Below are 20,523 nucleotides of genomic sequence, written 5' to 3' on the forward strand. Positions count from 1 at the left end.
CTCTTTACTGTTATGATTGAGATGACGGTGTGTGGAATCTTTTTGTCATTAAAGGCTTTTCTTTTTGGACAATGCTTCTATTTTTTAGGCTTGTCACAACCTTTTTATACACAGACAATTTGAACATGTTATCTGCCATCCTTGTAGTCTGGCGCATGCAAAATGAAGTATGCCCTTCGTAGTATTCCTCTGGCACTTGCCCCATTTTTCCAAATCAAAATTCTGTTTTATTTTTAAGTCATAGGGTTGTCATAAAATGCACATCGATTTTGAAATTTTAAATACTATACATTGTTTTTAGAAAATTCACATTCTGTGATATTTAAAGGAAGGCTATACGGGATTTACCCAGCGACCAATTTTTCCTACCTGCAGATCACTGGTCGACCTGTCCCTGCACTTGAATTCGATGTTTTGTCCCATTTTTAATTTAATTATTTATTTTTGAATGACTGGCCAGTCGTTAAGAACGCTGTCTTTCTGTACATATCAAAATGAACTATCGGCACTTTTCGGGCAATTTTACTTGAGAGGTTTTAAAATTTATAATTAAAGTTGGGAAAGATAAGTAGCTTTGTAGGACACGTAGACAAAATATAACATAAGAGATTTTTCAAACGCATACAGTAAACCTTGAGCAAAGTATATATTCTCATATCTAATACACCCCTTGCCCCGAAAATGTTATTTTTTGTTGGTGGTGCCTATGTTGATTCTACGACAAGTAGAGCAATGTGTCTACTGCAATGCCAGCTAAGAACGTGCCGTTTAATGGGAAATACTGATTTCTTTTTTTTTTAAGATATATATTTATGTTTGCTTTGAAAATGTGAATTTGTCATTCTTTATAAGGATCTTATTACTAAATTACTGATTATAATTTAAATACATTTTGATAAATGATTTTATAACTAATTTTCTGTTTGAACAGCTTGGGACTAGAAAATCTATCGCAAAATTTCGAGACCTGGCAGTATTCTGGTTCCCACACAAATTCTGGAAATAATATCAAACAGAACTCGTATTGAACAGAAAAACTCTCAGTCAAAATTAACAGGATGGCATTTTTATTTTTAAAAAACTTGAAAAAAACAGATAGAAAATTTAAACAGTAAATACTTCATTGAAACAAGTGTTCCATGCAATTTTAATAATTCAAAGGCACATGTATTCAAAAGATAGTAATTCACTTTAATTCCGTTATTCTAGATTTCCGAGATCATTTACAAGACTAAACCCATAATATAAAGAATTCATAAATGACTTTAGCTTACCATGTTTTCATTATTCAGTCAAAGAAGTTTTGTGATTAAATATAGTTATATAGGCGACACCACGACCTAGATTACATAATTATATACGTTTTATTCGTCCAAGATGAAAAGTGTCTTATTGTGATGATGAGGAATTTAACAGTCGAATTTCCACATAATCAATGAAAAATGGCCACACGAGAACTGCCACAATTATGAAATATTTTGCTAGATTTTGAAATGACTAAAATTGACCAAATGATGTACACATCTGTCGGGGTCCTGGAAAAGATAATCCATTTTCCTCTTTTTATTCAATAACCAAAATTCCCATGTAATGGAAATGAACACGAATCTCTCACCCTGGGGGCTCGCATCCCCCTCACTTCAACACATGTTGCACGTGCCCGTTGGTTTACGCTATTTATTGGGAAAGTGTAACAAAACTATTGCGCGTGCTATTGGTTTGGTGCTGATTACGCTCACCAATTAACGATGGCGCGAAACGCGATGTAGTCAGACACGGCGAGGGTTGCGGATCCCTTCAAGCTATTTTCTTTGGCATATTTGTCCCAGAAACAACATCCTCCAGGTAGGCTGTGAAATGCACCTTACCATAAACCATGATCATGTATAACTACTGTGTTTACTGAATATACCACCCTATCTTTCGTTGCTGTTCAATTTAGCAAACCAAACTTGGTATTATAGATCTGAGAAAACAAGGCTTGTTGCCACTATAAGCAAAGAAGTGTTTAGACTAGCGTGATCGCACAATATAGAGCATGAATAGTAGAATTTTTAGATTTAACAACACGTGGCAGTCAACAAAAGATTGTGTCGCAGACAATTGCTCTCCGCTCCCTATATTGTGAACTGAAATTGTGTTTTTCCTTAATTGTCAGTGGCCTTTGCGTCGCTGCTTTCAGAGAACGTGGCCTTCATTTCAACTGAACAAATTGACCGAAAATGTTTCATGTTATCTTAGGTCGCTGTCGTTGTAACAGTTTCTATAAATCAGCTATTCATCGTTAAAGCCAAAAAAATTACCCAGGTAGCTTTTTGAAAAACAAACCGCTACCAGTGCCCGTGTGGTCAGGAAACTAAAGTCCTCCTTATTTTCATGACAAACACGGCTCTTTCAGCGGTACGTAAATATAAATAATCGTTTGTTGATTTCCTCCATACTTACGCAGTCTAATATTTTAATTGGCGATCCGATGAAAAGCGTCATTTAAGCGCGTATTTTGATAGTGTAACAAAATACAAGTGTCGAGATTAGGAACCGGACTACCTGCGTTCTAGTCACTCTTTGACTTGTTTCTGCATTGTTTTCACATTCAATCATCTTAACGTTTCTGTTATACGTAGGATACCATTCTAATATCAATATTACAAAAAAAAAAAAAAAAAAAAACGAAAAAAAAGATCGCTTTCCTTTTTATCAGTTTTTCACATATAATATTTCTTTTCAATCCTTGTACAATTATTCTCTCTCTACATCCTATATTTCAAACTCTACTTAAATGCACATTAAGAAACTGATATCCTTTTTTAAATTACTTTATTTACTTCTCCTGCAGTTTGCCCAATATTCCGACTTAGTTTTTTTCTTGCAATGATCTGAATGTATCACAAAACAAAGGTTTTTAAAAGTCAATATAAGGATACCCTGCATTTAATATTTTTATTCTGTGAGAACAAAAAGAAACCAGTGCACATCATAATACACTAGAAGTAAAATGGAGCCTTGGACATCTGTGTCTTGTCAGCGTGTCTCAAGCGTCCCTGTGTCCCCGCTTAATGCATGTTGGAGTAGGCAAGGGTAAACATGGCTATCATCCTGCCACTGCATTGATGACATTTCTAGGTGGTCTAAACCCCACAAACAATAAACAATCTCATATCATGATGCAGATTGTACTGAGATGACAACCAAAGTCGGATTTAGCTTAGGTTTTTAAAAGAGAAAAAAATTTAAAGTACTTTTCTTACTCAAAAAGAGACGAGATGACATTCAGGTAGACCTACTCCACAAACCCCTTTTGTGTGTAACATAAGTCTGTTACATTTCTATGTCGCAGCTGTACTTTTCCCCCCAACGTCCTTTATTCATGCTCATTTTGGACTAAGTGGCATGAAGGGAAACCGATGCTCCTTCCAGTGTACCTGACTAACAGCCTGGGAGGTCTGCAACACTCGGGTCGTGTTCCCATTATGCATAATTAAAACATCGCTTAGAAACATCATATTTAGAGGCTTCTCCAAACACACCTGCGCCTCACTTCCCGTGGCCTCTACTGCTCTCTGTGCTCAATTTCTCCACCCCTTATCACCCTTAATTAAATCAACCCCTCCACACACCATTACTCGCATTGAGACGCCACATTCATTTGTTCCCCACTCCAGAGTTCAAGAAACGATTTATTTTTGCTTTACCGTGGCAAAACATACACGATAAAAGTGAGCTTTAGAAATCCTTGGTAGCTTTTTAGGATAGTAACAGTCAGCATACGTACAGCTCTATTCTAAGTTTAACAAGGAAAGAAAAGCGCAACCGTTAAGAAGAAAAAAAAACAGTTTTGTTTATCAACTTATATACACCATGAATAAAACTCTTCATACGCCCAATCAGGGACTAAAATCTTTGACTCTTAACCTCGTTTTTTAGTTTCCAGTTTTTGAGAGGATTAAATGTGAGTTTCGCACTTTTTATATCCTAACACCACAAAATCTACGTCAGTTGAAACTGAGTTGCTGGGCTAAATTTTTTTAAAGTTCGTTATGGTCATGCTAAGAAGTAATTAAAAATCGCGCGAAACATACACAACTGTCATCTCGGTTTGCTTTTTAGCCGACACAGTCTAAATACTGGCTTCCATTTATCATCGAATATTTACTTAACAAATTCTGACAAATTACTAAACATTTACACCGTGGCCCACCCAAGGACTGACACCTTGAAATATAGGCTTTTTCGTGTAGCTGGGACTTGAGTTTTCACTTGTTGTTTTAAGCTACAAATTCAGTCAAATTTTCACATGAAATATTCATTGTTTTCTTTGATAAACTTTTCTTTTCACTTTTGCGATTGAAAGTTTGTTTATCATAACTTTGCGACTGCCCAATCACAATTCACTTACCACTTCTCTGAAAGTGCCAATATGCTAATGTAACTGGAGCTCTCAGCACATATGGGGAGTACTGGGTCCTCCTCCCTGCAGTACACAACATTCAGGACTACCTACATCATGTTCAGCCACAAACTGCATGTCTGAGAACTTTACGACCTAGATCATCGCGGGAGATACCTGCCATCATAACGCTACAAACTGGAATTACTTCGGTCTTAGTACATTTATAAGTCATGGACCTTACAACGACAAAGCCGCTATGGCAAGCCTTGGGTGATCTTACAACAGGCTTCTACAAGGACCCGTTTCCAGAGGTACGTTTCTTATTTAGATTATTGATAAAACTTTTAACTGTCGTCGTAAATTACTGTATTCATTTTATTTAAGAACAAGATTTAACTTTCTTAACTGGTTTCCATACTTATTGTTTGCGAGGCAGTTTCCAAAAATATACAGGCTTGAGAAAAGGTTGCTGCTCTAGTTTGGCCACCGTGCAGTCATTGTGTCATATTAACTGGTACACTGCACCACCGACTGAACCTACTTAGTTCATATGAAACCCATGACATTTTCAAGATGAATTTCACTTAGATGAGTTTGCTTTCACGTGCTGCATGCTAAGCTATTATTATTATTATGGCAAACGAACAGCATAAAAAATTAAACAGACGAAAGTATTTTTAAATTACAATCAAGAAATCGTACAACTTGAAATCAATAACTGATAATTCAGTACATATTTGCAAGCTTGGGAACCCACCCATATCCAAAGTAACTGAAACATACATCAAAAATGTTTTCTGTAACGTTTTTATCAATTTTGCACGCTTGGATTGCAAAGCTGCTATTCTTGGCTAGGCAATCGCGAGCATATAAATTATTCCATCTTCATAAGGAACAAAAGTATCTTGTTTATGGACGGTGAAAGCATTCTAATGCATTGTTTATCAATCTAAATGTTTTCCTGTTTAGGTCTGTGGATAGGGTAAAGCATATAACGGATGCCGTTGCTATCATTCATTCGGGACCACACACAGTCAGCGTTAACTTCCTCTGATAAACGTTATAATAATATAAGTGTTAATTAACGCACCTGTGATTTTGATTCGTTCAAGGTATTCCGTGTGCACATGTATAATTTCTAAGTTTATTTGCGTTTTTTCTAAGACTTTCCAATTATTGGAACTAAGTCTTTTTTACCTTTTATCTGTGAATATTTTTCAATGAAAGAGCGAGCAAATGAATAAGCTGTGTACCAGTAACTTACAAGATGCTGGGTAAAAGTCACCTGTGAAAGTCAGTTTCAGTTGCCATTATTATTTAAAGTAGCAAACATGTTCGAAATTTCATTCAGTGGTCATGATAAAATAGATATCTTTTCTGCATTAGTTGGGGCTACGTGCGGTAACAGATTGTATGGCTAATGTTTTCACTAAACGTAAATCCGTGACCCGATGCTAAAATATACCCCAACGTAGTGTGAAATTAAACACATAAACCTAAGATGTGGAAGTTATGTCGTAAGTAATATAGGCCCCTATATATATATGGACAGAATAATAACAACGGCTAAATGAAAAAATCACGTTTAGATAACCAGTAACAGATAAGACCTTAGATTACAAACAATACTTAATCACACACTTGATTTTATCTTAATCTGACCACTAAAATCAAAATGGACTTTATTAAATTATAACTACTTTTCCATGCGCTTCCATTTAATATTTGAGAAAGTCACAGAATTTGTAGGAACAGAAACATACTTTCCCTTGAATGCGCTTGAACTCTTTAATATCTTTAATAACCCAAAGAAATAATGGGAATCCAAATATCCTTTACATCTAGAACGAGAGATCTATGATAGCAAGGATATGACGTTCTGAAAAAACGGCACCGGCTTCTGAAATATGCGATGTATTTACTACGCACCAGGTGTTCACTATCGTAATCATGGAACCATTTGATCTACAATGTATTAATGAACAGCTCAGGTGTAGTAATAACTTTTGAAAAAAAACCCCACAAATGATTGTTGTGCTCGTTTTACTGTGAATATGTGAGTAGGGGCCTACTTTTTTTCTTTGAAACGGCTTTTGTACGATTATGATATTTTATTTGTAAAAATGCCAAACAAAGAAATATTTTCACATTAGTAGTTAAGAAGGATAATATTTATCTGACCAGTTTGGTCAGTCACCGGTAATTTTCTTTCCTATGGCCAAACTGCGAGTCTCTGTGAATCTATGGACGTCCGGTCGCAGATAGATGGCGCTGGGTGTTAACTATCCATATGTCCGAGAATGTTGGAAACGAAGTGGACTGAATGGAAAATATGTAAAGATTACTAATGAAGTAAAACAAAAAAGTAAAGACGTAAACGTTGTAATAAAAGGAGTAAGGTAAAAATGTAAAAGGGCAAGCTTAACGGTTCTCTTTTTTGACAAAGTTGACGGTGAAGTAGCTTCTTTTCGAATTTACATTTTCAATACTAATTGGTCGTTACAAAATTCTTTCAAATAAAATCTTTTCGTTGTTTCTCTAATTTAACCTAGGAAGTACAAGATGTCTGTTTCTTCCCTTAAACGCTTTCATCCTTGCTGGTTCATTCATTCCAAATGCACCACCATATTTTAGTTTTCAAACTCGCTCAAGTTTGAGGCGATTCTAATGGACGAATCAGCAGGAAAACCCCGAATATAAACATCGAGCGGCGTTTACAGCTGCAACCTCGCGCTCAGTGCTGCTCTCGACCATGGTTAGGGAAGATGTGAGCCATTTTCTTTTGTTTATTTTTCCAAATCCTGCCGTCGAGCTAGCGCTCGTTAGCGTTCGCATATGGAGTAATCTGATCGGGTCCATGAATGCATTCACTTCTCCACATACCACCCATGAAACAGATCGGATGACTTGCACGCAGGCTCGCCTAAGCAGAGCTCCATCGGAAGTGCCCGTTGAAATGAAAATTGTACTCTTTCACAACCAGTTTATATACTTTGATAAATAAAGTTTTTTTGTTTGTATAAAAAATCTCAATTAAGTAAGTCTATTTTAAGATTTCTGGGATATGCAAAGCTACTATTTTGTTCAGATTTTAAGACATATGGGCGATGGATAAAATTACTTAAGTTCTAAGATCCCCCATCAATTGATCTTATCTTGACAGTTAAATAATATGCTGGCTTTCATCGTGGGAAGGAGCTCTGACTCCAAAAGAAAATTGAATGCTGAATTAGTGAAAATCATATTTAGTTGAGAAAAATATGGGGAAACGTATCTGGCATTCTTGGTTTCCATTAAGAAAATAATGTCCGATCCCATTTCTATTACTGTGACAAGAAATAATTTGATTCACTTGGTATATAAAGTAAAATGATAAATAGGGATAAAGCACGAATTCGTGAAGTCAAACTAAAGCATACAAAAGTTACTATTCAAATCCCTTGATCCGTCCACACTTTTCATCAACAAGCCTTATTTCCAGTGTAATTGTACATTTCATCCTGTCAAAAGAATGCATGATTCAGTGCCGTTTGTTCCTGGCCAGCTTGGGTGGTCTTTCTACTTTGGTGAGCTGTTGCTAGGCAACTAATGTCGGGCTGCAGTTACATGAGCTGCCTGTGGGCTTAAGAACCAATCATCGCCGCGCTCTGCGCGCCATCAATCACGTCACCGCATTCCCGGGGGCGGGCCTTGTATGCAAATAACCAACATTGTGGATTTCGATTCAAGCTGGTCTACAGATGTTATACGAACTGTCTCGTGGATTTACGCAAAAATTCATTGCTTTATGAAGAGAAAGCGATGGAAGGCTGGTCTCATCCAGCTTTTAGACCCTCGGAGGTTCGTGGAATGTGATATTTTTGTGAATTTCTGATATTTTGAAGGGGAATTTCCGCTAATACTCCATGTGGGTCACTCGGCTTTCTACTGGACCGCTCACAATGTCGGTGTTCAATGCGGTGTTTTCTTCGTAATTTCAGGGTACCACAATGACCGTACCTACTCGGAGGGAAGCATTTACACCGGAGGATTCAGAATTATGTACAAGAACCAGTTGGGTGGACGCTAAGACGGCGTACAAAGAGATAAAGAAGGTTAGTTGTACTGCTTAATGAGTGTGTTGGCGTCAATATGATCACAACGTTGGGGATAGCTTCACGTGTTCCTGATAAAGTGAGAGTGTTTACACAGGTCAGATAGTAAAGAATAGACGTATTCTCGAATTGCATATAGCTTCCACTTGATAACGAGCGGAGAGAGGGTTTGTGTGCGGTATTTTGATGAATACTATCCTTGGAATTTCACATTTATATTCCTCAACGTGGGGCGGGAAGGGTGAGACCGTGGTGCACTAAGCCTTCAATACAGCAATCACTTTACCTTTCAAGACGTGTTTATTTAGTGATTTGGGTTCCTTTTACCCACTCCTTTAGGTTATGTGAAATATCCTTGACTGAAAGAAGGAAAAACAGCAATGCTTTCTTTGAACGGTTGTTTGAATAAACACGGACATATTTTGAACTGGTGGCTTAACAGATTACACTGAATACATAACAAACTTGTGTGTTCCTTTCAGTCGACATTGAGGGCATGCCGCATTGAATATTAGGTCACAACGATTGAATTCCCCTTTATTATTCCACTACTACTGAAACTCCTATAAGGATTTGGTTACAGGACCTGATAGATATTGGAGTTAACATGAGCAGACAGTTGTGTGACGGCCACTGTAGTTATTCCCACACATATTTTAACCACAGAGTTGTATAGCCTTAAATGCTAATATTGCTACAACATGGATCTACAACTTGTATTTAAGTTTCCATTCCCTATGAAATTATTATATAGCAGAGCCTTCCTCTTCACTGAGCAGAAAGGCCACACAGACGAATGCATATCATGCTGGGTGGGTCACCTGGTTCAGCACAAAGAATGCACAGATAACATAAAGAATGGTTCTCAGTGACCAGTGCAACTAGCTGAGCCTTAAAATAGGATTAATCACAGTACACTGTATGATATAGCCATGATCTGGTCAATTCATGATACTGGGTTAAACTTCTATGGTCAATATGTTAAGGGAGGGTTACTGAATGGCAACCAATAGTGGTTGTTCTAGTGGAATAAACCTGTTTTTATAAGCTTAAGAATACTTTGACAGAGACACTACGTAAAATGTTGTTCTTCCATTCCAAATCTAAAAAAGTACAAATTTAGATTAAGAACATTTGAGCATTTAGTCACAAATGTGTTTTTTTTTCAAATTCTTTGATGTTTTTGGTCTATATACATGTTATGTAATCCAAGGGACCAAGCGGTAAGCATTTCTAAAATTTGTTTTCTGTAAACTGTTCTTCATCCTCCCACCTGCTGTCCAAACTGACTTTCATGTAGTGGACACATGGTCTATTTCACTGGGAACATTAACCACAGAGTTGCAGTTCATTCTCTACTGAAGAAATTAACCATAAACTCCGTTCCTCTGGCTCTGTTTACATCAGGAGCAATGGAGAGTAATTCAAGAGTTTGCAAATGTATAAACAATGGACCATCAAAGTGAAGTGACCGAAGAACGGTTAGGAAAGGAGAGTAAAGGCAATGACCAGCTGTAGCACATGTAAAAAGAAAATAATCTTACTTTTGACCCCAAGTTATGGAAATGGCTTTGGTCAAATAATGCATTTGAACCTGTAATGAATAGCAACAAGATAAATAGCTACATATGCTGTAAAGAACTTTCATGCAGCATTATTATTTTGGAGGAAAAGAAGAGAAAGCTTAGAAAAGCTTAATTTTCATACATAGAATATTAAAAGTATTGTTTTAAAAGGTTTCTTAGATTTTTTTCCCAGTTTTGTGGATTTTATTTAGTCTTTTTGTTTAAAATAAGTGCTCTTGCTGACCAGCACAAGTAACTGATGGGGTGCCTATTCACATGTAATGCTTCACCTAAGATTTGGTTAAAGTCAGTTTCTGAATTATATACGACTGACAAAGGTTTGAATTTTCACCTTCTCACAATAATTTTCGAGATTTACTTAGGTTCACTGTTATTTAATTTATTGTCCCTTTTCTAAAATTATATATTATATCTGTATCTATCTATCTATAGATTTATATGTCTTACTGACAGTTTTCTTTTCTCTATCTGTTTCAGGGCAAAGCCAGTGGGAATACTTGTGCATTATGGTTAAGGTGGCATTTACAAAAACAATTATTCAATCTTGGATGTTTTATTGAAAGACACTGTGGAAAAGTACTCTTTGTTGGATTATTATTACTATGTTTATGCTGTATTGGACTCAAAACTGCTACAATAGAGACCAATGTGGAAAAACTTTGGGTGGAAGGTAAGTACAAAGGCATGGACTTGTGTCTTTACAGGAGTAGAAGTCTATTGCTTATATTATAAAAGCATAGTTAACCTATAATAGTTTTCCAGTCAAGTTACAAAGATGGCTTCCATATTTGAAAATGGCCACCACCTCTACCAGCAGGGGATAGGTCAGGTAGCTGGCAATAAGTGCAAATTCCAAACCAGTTCACACAAACTATCCAATTCCAGCTTGACCCATATTATCAAGGAAATTGGATGGTTCCAACTGGAAAGAAAACTGCATGTGATGATGAGAGTAACACCAGAGTCCAGAACTTTGATCAGATACCTTAGTCAAAACTGAGACCTTGCAAATTAAGGCTCCTTAAACTTGATTGGTTTTATAATTTCATGACTATGATTCTTTCACCCTGCATGGTCACAGCATAAACCTTCTGGCAAATTGCTTCTTTTATTTTGATTGTGTCTCAAACCTTAAAGAGAAAGAGGCTATTTCAAGGTGTTTGCAGAGCAAAATAAGTTCTCTGGTGGTCTGGTGTCTATTTAAAGTAAGATCTTATTTAGAATGATGCTTTTTTTCAGTATATGGATTGACTTGTTGGTTGCAAATTCAGACTTTTACGTAACTCTGCACCCAGCAAGTCAGTTTACATATAATCTTGCCCATTTCCCAGTGCCACAGTGGTGGTGTGAGGGGAAGTGAGGAAATTCATAATCAGCAGGCAGGTTTAGTTGGTTGGAAAATAATCCAATCCAGGTCTGGTTTCTCAGCATTCTCCTGCACTCTGCATGTCATTCTGCTTATTTTGGCCTCAACATGGTTTACCTTCTGTACTCGGCCATGACTTGTTGGGATTGACATTTCCCAACTGTGGCCGGTGTATGGGGTGCATAGGCACTGATTTGTGCTACTGGCACTTGTCACCTGTTAGGCCCCAGTATATTTTCCCTAACAGTTTTATTTACTCTCTTATCAATCTGGATTTCTGAAAACTTTCAAGCAATTAAAATCTGGTTGTTGAATTGTTATGTTATAGTATTGGTTTTGAATAGAAAGATTGTGAAGTATGGATAGATTAGATTTCATTGAAGGTGTGATGTGTGATATATGGAACTTTTCATGTGGGTTGGTTTTAGCATGGAAATTGGAAGTTTTAAGCCTTTTTGCAACAAAGGCTTAAGGAAAACTAGGTTTTGCCTACTACCTTATGGCAGCTATATATTTACATATACCCTGGCATGTAGTTGGTCATGCATGAATACATGACCTTCACTGGTAATGAGGCTTCTTGTGTGGTCCATTGAAAAACACCACAGAAGACCTCATTGTACTTGTGTGTTTACTGGGAGACTGTGGTAACTATATAAGTGATGGTCTGGTACCTTTCAGTTGTCATCTTTCTGTGAGCTGTTATTACCTTGATGAAACATGTTGTAAATTTTATATTTGACACTGGCTGGATGTTATTATTGGATTTAAATGAAAGCGCTATGACAGGACTGAAAATTAACATTAGATTTTCTTACTGAAGAATTACAATTTTGTTTTATTTTCTTGTTTGCAAAATGTGAGGTAGGTTACCTATGTCTCTCTCAGTTTAATCTAATTAGTGCATTTGAGAAAACATCAAAGGCCAGGTTGTTATTTTTCCGACAGGACCCCCTCTGAACTGCTGGCTTGGGTATCTGGCTGAGGTCCTGTAAAATCAGTAGAATAACACATACAAATGCCACTATTTGATGTGTAGTAAAAGTGGTATTTATAGGGCAGCTTAGGATGTCGACTCTGAGGATGATAAGCACTTGAAGTAGAGGTTGTGCATAGTATATTTGTTTACTGATGTTATTATGGACCATTTGAGCGATTGTGAGGTGCCTAATCCTGTTGACTTTAATCCAAATGTCAACAGTTTAATCTACAGTACAGCTCTCTTTCAGCTACTTCCCTTTTTAAAATATTATTACAATTATTTAGACAAATATACATGGATTATTAAAGGTGTTCAGGGGAAATAAAGAAGTTCTTTCTGTAATTTTCTTTAGATACTTGAACATATTGTTAGACCTTGTTTTTTTTTTTTTTTAACTTAAAGCTTAATCTTGACTTTTTCAGTTATTCACAGCTTAGTTTAATTTTTTATATCCTCCTGGGTGTAATCTATAGCTGGGTATACACAGGACCAAAACATTTGAAATTTAAACATGGCTGCCATGATTGTGGTCCCCCCAGTGAGCAGGCTATATGGGTTTGAATGCAAGCTGACCTCTCCTATACTTACCACTTTGATCTTGAGCTCTGAATTGAAAACTGTATTGTGCAAGAGGCAACAATGACAACAAAGGAACAGAAATCTGGCTTCCAGTAGGGTCCAATTCCCCTCACACAAAGTGACCTCTTTATAGCAAAATGATTTGCTTCCAAATTACGAGTGTATTTGTTGAAAAGTCTGAGATGGCAGCTGGCAAGGAAAGGAGGAACTCTGTAATAAAAGTCTGCCTGATCATTATGAAATTGATAAATTCTTACATAATGAACCCAATGTGAGAAAAATAATACAGAGCATAGAAGGGCAATAATTGTACAGTTGATTAGATGAAAAAAGGTCACATTGGGATTAATAAGGAAATTGTTAGAAAATTTGGAGCCTCCTTAATATTAGTATGCTCTTATTTTAAATAGGCATGGTCTTGGTTAAGCACATGCCTGAATTGGTACAGTAAAGAGGTGAAAGTTTTGAAATCTCATTTTACGACAGTGTTCTATTCATTATAAACTGTGGCAATATGAGGCCAAGCATAAATTTTCCACACTACGACTTCACCTGCTTCTGCATAAGATAAATTCCCAATACTTTCGTCTTGTTAAGCTATCTAATGATACCACACATGGCTTAATCACTACTTGAAATGGGATTTCCATTCTGGATTTGTGAACTGCAGGCTGGGTGGCACAGGACTACCTGGTAGGGCAGGGGCTTTAGGGCTAGACTGAAAAATTGATGATACTTTTTTCTGAAAATTTACTTCTCCAATTTCCTATATTTACAGCAAACATGAACATATTTTGTCATAAAGGTAAGCAAATTGTGAGATAAAATTGATGTGTCAGTTTTTTTCCCTGTTGAAGAGGGTGTCCAGGGAGGTGTTAAGGTTAGATGAATGGCCACCATGATGAGAGCGATTTACATGTGGCACAAGTTACACCTCTCAGATAGTGATTCATGTACAGTCTGCTGCTGCTGGAGATGTCTTATGTTCACTTTAAAAATTAAGGATCTTTGTGTTCAGGTTTTATCTAGGAATTGAAAATAAAGTTATATAGTTGAATGCTGACTGTAAAAATGAATACTTTATTTTCATTGAATAATTATGCAAGGTATTGGCATTGGCAACATTATATATATAAAAAGAATTTGAGAAAAAAGACAAAAAAGACAGATGGATGCCTTTCTCTACAGAAAGTCAGCAAAGTATTTCCCATGATATGTTTCCAGTAGGTTGTGTGACAATAAACTAGCAATATGTCAGTATCTTCCACTCATAAAATGTAAGGTAGTGTGGTAAAGTGGCTGTCCTGGTGGCAGTGGGACCCAGGCCAGGGCTGCCAGCACTGTGTGGTCTGCAGTTTGTCATGTCACACTATACAGGCCTGAAATATGAAGGCTGTTTTCAGAATCCTGGAAGAAAAAAATATTAATGAAGACCATATGTTGATGTAGAAAGGCCATTAAGTGAAGGCATTAGGCATTCCTGAAATTGTATATCAGGTTTATGGTCTTCATAGAATTTGTCAACAAAAACCCATAATGTAATGACTTATAAAAAGTGTTGATTTAGAGAGTAAATTTAGACATGTTCTCCATTACATGAGAATGTGAAAATACATGTATTATTTAAAGATCTAATATGTTGTTATGTTGTAGTGTAACCACTCTTTGTAGGGGATATTAAAAAAAAGAAGAAAAAAAAAACAATTAGCAATATTCTTCTGTACATTTTAATTCCTGCAATCATTAAAATCTTGTGAAAATGACAATAAGGTATTATATTTGTATAGTTCTCTGACTGGTTATTATCAACACATTGGCTGTTAAAAAAAAACAGTGAGGACCTTAAAGGTCAAAAGATTAAGTGTTTAAGTGAAACAAAGTTAAAGAATTTTTTTTTTTGATTGAGAAGTATGCTGAAAATGAATATGGTAATTATGGTTTTATAATGGCAAGGAGTATATAATCAGATTAAAAGATAGAGACAAAATCAATTATGGAAAAGTATTGAAGTAAAGCTTGGGTGAGAAGCAATGCTGAGATAAACCAGAATAAATGGTTTAAAAAATTCCATTTTCTGCACCAAAATTGCCTCTGTGCATCCTGACATTCTTTATGTCTGCCAAGGCAGGGCAGGCCAGGCTGGGTATCAGATGAAAGATAATGGCCAGCTTTGAATCCAACTTTATCTGCCTGTGATGTCACATATCTAGGTGGTCTGATCAATATGATGAGGGTCTGACTTACTATTCATACACTGCTACACAGAAGGCTCGGTATACAGGGTTCTAGGCCCAGATTAAAAAGGTTTGACCTTAACTATGTAGATGTATGGTCTTTCCAAGCACTTCAGGAAGTACTATTAAAAACATTATGGATCTGAACAAGGTATATTAAAGTTACTTGGCATTTAAAAAGCGAAGTGTTTTAACACTTGCTGCATTTTTCTTACTTATTTATATTCATGCATATGTGAAATAAAACATACTCAAAAAAATCATTATGTACAGGATCTCCATGGTATATCCAAACTCTCTCAGTCAAAGCAAGGTGTTTCTCTTGGGAATTGTGGCTTAAAATTTGGGAGGGGGAATAAATCCCCAGTCTGTACATACAAAATGGACAGAAAGTATGTGTAGCCAGCCAGGCAATGTACAGGATGTGGAATCCCTCAAGTTGTCAAGGGAGAGATGCTAAGTTCATTAACTTTATAGCCTGCAGTCTAGGGGGGCTTGACTTGGGTTTTCATCATTTCTCAAGTGATGCAGTCCCGGATGGGCACTGGGGTTTAGGACAGTATTCTCCAGAATTCTGTTACCACTCTGGTATGGGTTCTTTGTACTTAATGTGTGGCACTGGCAGGGTACCAAATATCTGGCTCATTGGAACTGTAGGACCTGCTTCCTTTAGGAAAAAAATTACTCTGATTTAGAGTTGATTTAAAACTAGCTGTGTTTATTTTTGGCTTCAAAATCATTTTACTGTCAAAATTTATTATAGAAGTTTGCCAAAAGAAGGGATGGTTAATAGGGTATAGGTTTTCATCAGGTTTTTGAAGGTTGTACAGGGATAGAGACTTGAAGAGAAAAGGCAACTGTCTTCTTATTGATTAACAGAGGAGAGAATAGTCACAAGGTTAAAGCAGGTTTCACATAAGTCAAACATTACTACTTGTTTTGGCAGTTTGGCATGCATAAAGCAAGAGAGCTGTTAGGTGGTGAGAATGCTCTTACTGTTTTCCTTGTTAAACTGTCCATGTGTAAATCTTAGAGCATACAGAGAGAAAAAGAGAGACATTTATTTGAAAATTACCAACTCTGGAAAAAATGATTAAAAAACTTATGGATATGAATGTCAAAGTCCAGCACAAAAGATCCTTCCCATCTTGTTGTGCTTGTAAACGCACTTCAGAGAGCAGCATCTTTCTTATAAATCATATCGAAAGTTTTCCTGTAGGCCTAATGCTTTCCATGCAGTGCCTGCGTCATGGCTGGCACATACAGACCACCTCCGAGTAGGGCAACCTCTAGCCTACAGTCATATGGAAGCCAATTTATTTATGAAATATGGGGCAATTTTCTGGAATAAGTTTGATGTGGATTTTAAAGCCTAATCGGGGTTATTTGGAACAAATATTTGTATAAATCTGTAACCAGAGTCAGAGGAGTAAGGTCTCACCATTATTTATAGTAAATATTTGAGATCTGCTGCCCCATTCAGCTTCACAGCCCACACACAAATAGACAGCTTATTACAAGGCGCCAACTAGATATTAAGATGGTTTTCTTTCTCATTCAGTCGTGAAATTGGTGAAAAGTGCCAGAGAAGGGAGGCATTCTAATAGCATAGGCATGCAAATGTTTTACTGAATGGAAACGTGCTTTCTTACAGAAAGACCAAGAAATAGCTCTGTTTCATTAGTGACATCCAATCAACAATGTCAAAATATTTGAAAAGTCAGTTGTGATTATGTGCAACTAGGATTGATTTTAAATTGCACACTATAATTTCGTGAATGCGAAGAGTTTAAAGAAACAGAATATAGTATAAGAAACAAATTTTCCAAAGTGTGACAGTTTCCTTTCCTGTTTGTAACAATATTTTGAGTGCAATCATTTTTCTTTTGTAGTAAATCATGTTAATATAGTTATTAAGGAATTTTAAGATAGATTTGTTAATCATTTGGAAGATATAATAATGTACTTTTTTCAAATTGCTCAATTCACTTTACCATAATGAAATCCATATTCGATAATGTTATACTGATCATGACAAATGGGTTTCATGAAAATAACACATATTTGGTTTGTTAAAATCAAGTTTAGTAGCAAGCACCTTTTACTCATAATATTTTTCTACTGCCACCATGTCCAGACTAATTTGAGATTTTTATGGAATTAAAGGGCAAGACCTCCTCAGGCACACTTGACCCTATTTATTTTCATTATTTTCATCAGAGGTAGACATCTTCATTGTTAAACTGAACTTTGTCAGTCAGATGTGTCTGCCACAGTGTCTTTGCTCAAAGCAGCAATGTAATTGTGCAGTTCGAACCAGACACTTTTTTGTTTTTATATATGTTTATATATGTTTTATAAAGTGTCTTACTTCTAAAAGTTGTTCCTTATTTTTAATTTCAGAGGGAGGCCGTTTGGACCAGGAGATAGCTTACACCCAAAAACATTTAGGAGAAGGCAGTGGGATTACAAATGAAATTGTCATACAGACACCAAAGAGTGGGAAAAACATATTATCAAAAGACTCATTATTATTGCATTTACGAACAGTATTAGCAGCTACTCAGATAACTGTAGATATGTATGATATGTAAGTATACATTTGTTTTTTCATTAAACAACAAAAATTAAGATTTTTTTTGCATTTTACATGTACAATAATGCCTATACTGTTTACAATTGACATTTTTTTTATTCGTAGCATGCCACACAGCTTTCAATTCAGTATAAGGCTTCATTCACATGCAATGTCTATTTTCTAAATTCTATTTTCTATTTGCAGTATGTCTTATGATCACGGTCTGTGCCCTGAATATCCCGCCGCGTAATTACTGGCAGTGCGAGCCAGTTACTTATAGTAACTTATAGTAACTGGCTCGCGCTGCCAGTAATTACGCCGCGGGATATTCAGGGCACAGACCGTGATCATAAGATAACGCGAATAGAAAATAGATTTTTAGAAAATAGTAATAATTCAATCTAATAACAGCAATGCAAAATTATTCTCAAAAGGAAGGTAAAATAAGCCAAGACATTGGGGTTATTGTTAGGATGGCAGTTAGTGAGTGTACACCTTAATAAGACCTAGCACTCCAAGTCATCTAACAGGTGAATGTCTTTAATTAGCTTTGTGCTTTACAAACTAACTGAACCATTTGGGATTCCTAAAGATATTCTGCAGCTAGTGGTAGTTTCCTGAATGTTATGTTTGGAGCACTAGTAAAGACGGGGAATTCATACCTGTATAGACAAGGGAATAAAAGAAACCTTTGAGCACAGATAAAAAATTTGATAACATTTCACATGCATAGTTGATTATCAAACTGTTTTCCCTATAGAGATCTAAATTTTGTGAATTATGTAGAGAAAGTGAACATCCTTCCATGCCTTAGAAATATTTTTGGGAGTGTAAAAGCTATTAAAAGATAAATTTTGTCCAATCTGCAAAAGATTCTCTTAAGTTCTGTAAGATAACCATAAATTTAAATGTATTCCAATCCAAACAAAATGCCCCTCTTTGTGGTCAGGTCACTGGTCAGTAAGCAACATCAAAGCTTTGTCCAAATTTCTTATTGAAATCTATGCTAGTTCCAGTGTACACCTGACAGCTAGGTAAGTTTAGACAGAGATGGATTGTCTTGGGGTTAGCAGTCAGAGTGCTCTGCCAGGTATGAAGTCAGTGCAGCAGCAAGGTGGGGGGTCCAGGTGTGCACACTAATACACACACACACACACACACACCAACAGAGAATATACTGTAGATACTACTGTCTCAACAACACGGCTTCATGTTGGGGTCTGGTGGTTTCCTCAACACATTTTGAACCAAATTAGCTGCAAGGATTTACTTGGTTCATGTCTTAACAGTTGTTTGATTATAAGATATTCAGTACAGAATTCCCATTGTTTTCAATCTTCAATTTCTCTATGCTGAACTAGAAAAATGTAAATTTCAAATTTGTTTATTTTTATGCGTATGATAAGATTTGTGGAAGATAAGAAATAACATTTGGTACTGTTTTATCTCTTGAATAGAAACCTAAAGAAAAGATATCAAGAATTCTTGACAGCAGTAGACAAGAAGGTTATGAAGTTGATTAAAATTCAGACATGCTGTAAATTTTATGGACTAAAACAGCCAAATTCTTGATCTTTTACAGTACCTGGAGGTTTAGTGATCTGTGTAATAAACCAAGTTTTCCTTCATTTGAAGATAGCCTAGTTGATCAGGTAAGATTGCAAATTTTTATAGGAAAATATTTATTTGGAAAAAAATTGGAAGTCAACATTAAAAATGCATTAGGTAGAATTAATGTGCCTAAAAGAAATAATTTTGTAATGAAGCCGCATGAAACACCAGAACACTTGGTTACAAAATGTTGTTTTTAAAAACCGTTCTGATGATTAAATCGGATAAATGGTTATTAAAGTGGGTGGTCTCCTGTTTGATTTACCACAGTGTTAAAAAGAAATTAGAACCAATTTGAAAGACTTTTTTCTTTTCAGATGTTAGAACCTCTGACTCCTTGTGTGATAATTAGTCCATTAGATTGTTTCTGGGAAGGTGCCAAACTTCTAGGACCAGATCATGCTGTGAATGCAGGATCGTAAGTAAAATATATATATTATTTTCCTTAAAAGGAATTGTACACAGAGTTTCATTTTTCATAGGAGTTTTTCATTCAGTGTGGTCTCATGTCACCAGAGGGTATAAAGGTATAAAGTTGAAAAATAGTAAAAAGCTTTGAACTAACTGACACAAAGAAGCAAAATTTTCTTTTTTTATCAGACAGTGAGTAAACATGACTGATTGTAATGGCAGCTCTTGGCACCTACCTTTAACAAAAATAGGGACAAATTGAAAAGATGGGGTATTGTTATTGCAAGATCTAGTATTTCAAAGAAAAAAAGTGGGTTAAGGATTAAGTTTGAAATATGTGTGAAAATAACTTTTTCCAAACATTTTGCTCTATTTTCTGTGCTCCATATTTTAGGCATGTGCATTACAAAGAAAAAATACAATAATTGATGACAACAATATGCATTATGAAATAAGGAAAATTTTGAATTACTATACTTCATTGTATGGGCTTTTGATTTTATGGATTTTTTTTTGTAAAAAAGTTTAGAAAAATCCATCCAAACCAAATGATAACAATTGACAGGGAGTAATTTCAATGTTACATGTGTTGGCTTGCTAAAAAAATAATTGTTTACCCACCCAATTTCTCAGTTTTGCAGTGCACTGGTCAATAGTTTCTGCTTGATGGAATGTACACAGACCTTGGGAGA

At 36.0% G+C, this 20,523-nt stretch overlaps 1 protein-coding gene across 4 annotated transcripts in view; it reads left to right on the forward strand.

The window, feature by feature from the left end:
* Positions 1 to 4,462: 4,462 nt before the first annotated feature.
* Positions 4,463 to 20,523, forward strand: part of LOC106165040 (protein patched homolog 1) — a 37,584-nt gene continuing 21,523 nt past the window's right edge. The window contains exons 1-6 of one of the 4 annotated variants that reach the window (XM_086996501.1): positions 4,463 to 4,701; positions 8,371 to 8,484; positions 10,548 to 10,740; positions 17,635 to 17,821; positions 19,392 to 19,461; positions 19,738 to 19,838. In XM_086996501.1, coding sequence (XP_086852627.1) covers positions 4,621 to 4,701; positions 8,371 to 8,484; positions 10,548 to 10,740; positions 17,635 to 17,821; positions 19,392 to 19,461; positions 19,738 to 19,838 — 746 coding nt within the window. In that variant the 5' untranslated portion in view covers positions 4,463 to 4,620. Of the gene's footprint in view, positions 4,702 to 8,055; positions 8,231 to 8,370; positions 8,485 to 10,547; positions 10,741 to 17,634; positions 17,822 to 19,391; positions 19,462 to 19,737; positions 19,839 to 20,523 lie in introns of those variants that run through there. The other 3 variants (XM_013543116.2, XM_013543117.2, XM_086996506.1) reach the window with 3 other exon arrangements.

Source organism: Lingula anatina, chromosome 1, assembly GCF_051362555.1.
Source record: "Lingula anatina isolate TDL-2025a chromosome 1, LinAna3.0, whole genome shotgun sequence".
In the NCBI taxonomy this organism is placed as follows: domain Eukaryota; kingdom Metazoa; phylum Brachiopoda; class Lingulata; order Lingulida; family Lingulidae; genus Lingula; species Lingula anatina.